The following is a 5,623-nucleotide window of genomic DNA, read 5'->3' as shown; positions in this document are numbered from 1 at the left end:
ACCTTCCAGTCCTGTCTTGCATTTGGCTCCAGTGTAAGTAAGATGTCCATCTTGGCGGTGTTGTGTTTTCAGATGAGATGTCCAGCTATATGAAGATGTTTAGGGGCTGTTTGGTAATTACGTCTTGCTGATTTGTGTAAGGAAAATCTCTTATTTTTTATTGGTATAAGAAGCAGGGAGGAAACAACTTGTTTCAACGCCATTTCGTCAAGGGGAGCTTACCCCTTTGACACAAGTATCACAGCGTGCATACAAAAGTATAAGCTTTGTTTATTAGTTCTGTTTGCTATTGTTCTTGACATATATTCAATCATGATCTGACAAATGAGGACAAATATTGATTGAATAATTTTTCAACGTAATGAAGCTAACGTAAAAAGTTAATACTAACTGTGTTTTAGTATTTAGGATTCTGTTTTACACTTTCTTAGCCAAAGACCAAAAACACGCAGCAAGGTTTCTAACGAAAGCTAATTGTAGCGCTTTTAATGAGATCCATTACAAATTAGTTTCTCCTTTCTAAAAAAACACAGAAAAATCACAACTACTACTTTAAGCGGGGTTGTCATCGCCTCCAACTGATGCAAAACAACAGCGACAAACATATAACAACAACAACATAGCAAAGTATTTCCAATTTCGAGCTTCTTTCTTTGCAGCATTCATCTGTTCTTTGTAAAATTCCTGATACTCCTCCTTAGCCTTAATCAACTCTGCAAAATGGTGATCATCCTTCAACTTGAAACGCCTTACCAATCCGTTGATTATATTCTTGCTGCGTGTGTCGATCTCAGGCTCAGTCCACTTGAAAAAGTTGCATCTACCATTAGCACATGTTAGAAATCTTCTTCTCGGGTTGTATTCAGTCCATGAGGTTTTCTCCACTGCCCAGCTTCCACATAAACATTGTTGATTCATGTTGCAATGTAATGGAGCAATTGATTTCGAGATTCGGATCTGGGATGGTGCGTTAGGTTTTATGCTTACAAATTGAGAGGAATGTGTGTACATATATATATATATATATATGTGTGTGTGTGTGTGTGTGTAAGGCCAGAGAAATACTACTTGCATTTTCCGTAGGCCTAAGTGCCCGAAAAGACATCTCTGGCATTTAAAATAAAAAATTCGTACAATACATCACCATTCGTACAATACTACTTGTATTAAGTGGTAAAACTTTATTGAACATTCAATTATTATTACTTTCGTAATAGTATTTTAGATTTAAATATATATAAAATAATGCTTAATAAAAAAAATTAATCCAAATTCATAAAATTCCAACAATTTATCAATCGGTACATAAAAATTATAAACAAATTTTGCCTTCTTAGAAATTAGAAATGCAGAGATCAAACTTTAAGGATTATATATTAACAAATTCAAGAACTACGTGTTCTACTTGTTAGGATATATATATTTAATATACCTTCTAAGCTCATAAAACAGTTAATTAAATGTTACTGTCTCTTTTATATCATATACTTTACCAAAGTTCTTTTCACGACTTTTAAAATTCTTATAATATATAAATATAGTAACATTTGTTTGATTTGTAAACACACACTTATAGGAATAAAAATATAAAGTTCTTTTGATTAGCGATCAAGATTAATAATGTTAAAACAAATTAGGTGTAAGTTTTTTAGCACATAAAAGGAATATTTGAATCTTAATATTTTTATGTATGTTCTTCATTTACTTAATTTGCTATGTTAAAACAAAAAAATGTTAATAACATATATTAAAAATAGCTTACATAGATGTGCAAACTGTTAGTATTGGTGTCCTAGAGACAATACTATTGTGTTCTATCGTAGACATTTATGGATTATGTTATATTGATTATTGAATAAATATTTATTGTGTCTTTATTTACTGCGTAATAAATTGAAAGCATAATAAATGTCCTTGGAATATTATATGTAATTCTATATCTCTAAGTACGTGACTTAGAAATGAGATTATAAGAATAATATCATATTCCTAAATGTCCCTAGTCGAGTATTATTGTTAAGGGACAATAATGATGCATTAAGACTAGTATGTTTGTTGACTGATGATCACATCTCACTGATCATAGGTATAGTGATGCTAAAGTCAAAAACATAAGTGCATGTATCGACACATGGCACTGGAATGACCCACCGTGAGATTTTACATGTTAATAAGTGTCATTGGAAATTCTCACTGTGATAATGATGTAATGATCCTCTGACTTGATATCATTATATTTCTATATGAGAATTAATATACTTTGGTTGCACTAAAAGTTACCTTTGACCGGGTGATGATGAAATGTACATTGGGTATATTATGAATCGTATGAGAAATATGAATGATCTAGAAAGGATTTAACCCTCCTATTTTAGGAGTGATATTATTGGCCTCTTGATTGAGTGAGACTATAAAATGCATGGCCGTGCTCAAATATTGATTTGTTTAATAGTCTACTCATTGATCAAGGAAATTCGGATTAGACGATGAAGAGGATGACACAATACATGCCTTGAGTCTGATCTATAATATAAGGTTAAAGGGATTATATTACATTGTACATTATTCACAAAAGGTTTAATTGAATCACCAATTATTATTATTACTTGGGTAGCAATGATGTATTACTAGATGCCGCTCATTGTTTATAATTTTATTATTGGATATTAAAATTATTGCCAACGTAATAATAACCTAAAGGGTCACACACTTTGAACGTTTAAAGGAGTTTTAATTTAAATTCTGAATTTAAATTAAATGATTAATTCGAAATAAATTATTTAATTGAGCCGGTCTTAATTAAGTCATTAGAATTTCGAATTTAATATTAAAACCAAAATCGGATTAGGTTTGGAGAAGCCCAAATCCGATTAGGGTTTGGCCCATCTATCTCTCTTCCCTATAAATACATAATGATGTATTGTTTTACGGTTAAGTGTCATAAAATCGTTTTATTAAAACCCTAGCAGCTCCAGATCAAGAGAGGCTAGAGAGAGATAGAGAGGCTGCATTCGGCTAGTACCGGCTCCGGTGATCTTTGGCGATCATACGTTCATGTGGACTGCTTAGAGACGCGATGCTTAGACCGAGGGCTGCGTGGTGATTGCTCGTTCCGGACCTCCATCTTTCGCTAACGTAAAGCTTCAACAAGGTATTATTTCGTATCTCCATGATCAGCCGTACTTTATAGATGGATCCTCGGGTTAGGGTTTCGGAAAATTTTGATTTTACGTCGATTATCCGCTGTGTTTGTTGCCCCGAAACCCAACAGTGGTATCAGAGCTACGTCTATAAGGGGCTGATTTGGTTACGTGTTTACAGTATTCGATGCATGTATGCATGTTTTATGAATCTGCCTTGATATGGTCTTGAGATATGTTGATTGTAACATGCTATATTGATCATATATTATTCTGTTATGTTAAAATATAGTGATATGATGATACTAGCATGATTATGATCTGCCATGACTGATTAGTATGCGATTTGTATGTTCTGCATATGATGTGTTGTTTATATAATGATATAAACTGTTCAACAAGATGGTGTATGGACATGATCTGGTCACTGGGGAATGATCAGCATGTATATGATACATGCTTCTGAAACTGCATATGATGCAGTAGTGGCAGAAGGTAACAGATGTGATCTGTTGTTCCGAAATTGATGACCCCAGCCTGGGGCTGCCACCCCCGGACCCCGCCCGGTGGCTGCCGCCCCCGGACCCCCGCCCAGGGGCTGCCGCCCCCGGACCCCCGCTTTGTATGGTTATGTGTTCTTGTTTGTTTACTTGAGCATGGTGCTGGTTATGACCTTAAGGACCCCTAGTTTAATGTTTTTGGTTTTGGTTGTATAAATACGACTTGCATGTCGTGATATTTATTCTTGTAATTTTAATCTCGAATGTAACTCGAGTTTTCTCATGTAAGTACATTAGAATAGGTTGTATTCAATTATTCATTGTAATGTACTTGAAGATTGAAGGATGATCCACAAGGAGGGGCAATCAAGGAGCATGAAGACTTGTAATAGTTATACATCTTCACCATAGATTGACCTAGATTCTTTCATTAGCTTGAAAGAATCATATAGGATAAAGGCCATAACCATGCACGTTTACATACTGCACTTTACATATATGATGCATGAGATGATGATATGTATGCGTAGTTATAGAGATGCATGCTTAATTAGATTAAGATGTATGTATTCGATACAACACCCATGCCATGCTTGTTTAAACAAGATAAAATCTGTAACGACTCAAGATTTTAAAAAGGAATACAACGATCATGAGATTCTCGTGTTTATGAAACACGGAATTAATTATGGATTTTCGATATTCAATGAGAGGAAGATTCCGTCGGATTTGGGGTTTTTAAGTATAGCCGTTGTGCCAACACCTCAGGTCGGGTTTTCAACCAATCAAAGAGTATTGATTTGAAATATTTGATTCAAGGAAAAATTGAGGATCTCTTTATGACAGGATCATGGTCGTTTTAATAAAATCCCTAATTAAAATATTAAGTTAATCAGATGCCTTCCAATGATTAATAATCGTCAAGATCTAGATTGAAAGAAGTAGTTTTGCCAAAGCAAAGTGCTTTAATCAATCATGGGAAGACGTGATAAGTAAATGTACTTAGTTACTGAATTATTGGGTCTAACTTAACTAAACCATCACAATAGGATTGTGGGTTTAGAGGCATGGAGTTTGGTGAGATTTATTACATAAATATGTGCAAAGGGTTGCTCCACCAAACTATCCAAGAGTTATATTTGATATAATTGACAAATGTTGTCTACCTAAATAGTCATGTTTTGAGAGTATTAGCCCACGCTAACTTAAAACATGGATGAAATATGGATCTTGGCTCACTAGAAAGATTTGCAGAAATGCTTTCCGAATTAATAGTTAGGGCTATTGATTTGAACAAAATAGTGGGAGATATATATTTTGAATATATATTTATAATCACTTGAACATAATTTAATAAACATCTGTAGACTAATTTATCTTATGCATTTGAAATATTGTAGATATCCAATGGCAAATAATTCAAACAACTTCTCTGTACGATCAGTCCTTGAGAAGGACAAGCTGACAGGAACCAACTTCCTTGACTGGCAAAGGAATTTGAGGATTGTCCTCAAACAAGAGCGCAAGCTCTATGTCATAGATATTCCTCGCCCTACACCTCTCCCTGAAGGATCAACCCGTGCTCAGCATACTGCTTATCAGAAGCATATCGATGATGACACGGATGTTCAATGTCTCATGTTAGCGACCATGAGTGCTGAACTTCAGAAACAACATGAGAATATGGATTCTTATGATATGATTGAGCACCTTAAGCGTATGTTTGAGGGCCAGGCTCGTCAGGAAAGGTTTGATACTTTCAAATCTTTGAATGCTTGTAAGCAGGGTGAACGTGATCCGGTAGGACCGCATGTTCTGAAGATGATAGGGTATATTGATTATCTTGAAAAAATTGGGTGCCCCGATTGGTCCTGAGCACCAAATTGATCTGATCTTGCAATCTCTAAACAATAAATATTCTCAGTTTGTAATGAATTACAATATGAATGAGATAAACAAGAACCCCGCCGAATTGTTGGCAAT

The 5,623-nt window shown here is 34.6% G+C and overlaps 1 protein-coding gene across 1 annotated transcript; it reads right to left on the bottom strand.

Annotated features, from left to right (window-relative positions):
- Positions 1–552: 552 nt before the first annotated feature.
- LOC108198084 (uncharacterized) lies at positions 553–918 on the bottom strand. Its single transcript, XM_017365864.1, has one exon. The coding sequence runs from the start codon at positions 916–918 to the stop codon at positions 553–555; it is 366 nt and encodes a 121-aa protein (XP_017221353.1).
- Positions 919–5,623: the final 4,705 nt, after the last annotated feature.

Source organism: Daucus carota, chromosome 9 (assembly GCF_001625215.2).
Source record: "Daucus carota subsp. sativus chromosome 9, DH1 v3.0, whole genome shotgun sequence".
NCBI classification, from domain to species: Eukaryota; Viridiplantae; Streptophyta; class Magnoliopsida; order Apiales; family Apiaceae; genus Daucus; species Daucus carota.
This window is presented reverse-complemented; position numbering and strand designations above follow the sequence as displayed.

Excerpts from the sequence above, each read along its gene's own strand:
- LOC108198084 (XM_017365864.1), bottom strand. The coding sequence starts at position 918 with ATGAATCAACAATGTTTATGTGGAAGCTGGGCAGTGGAGAAAACCTCA.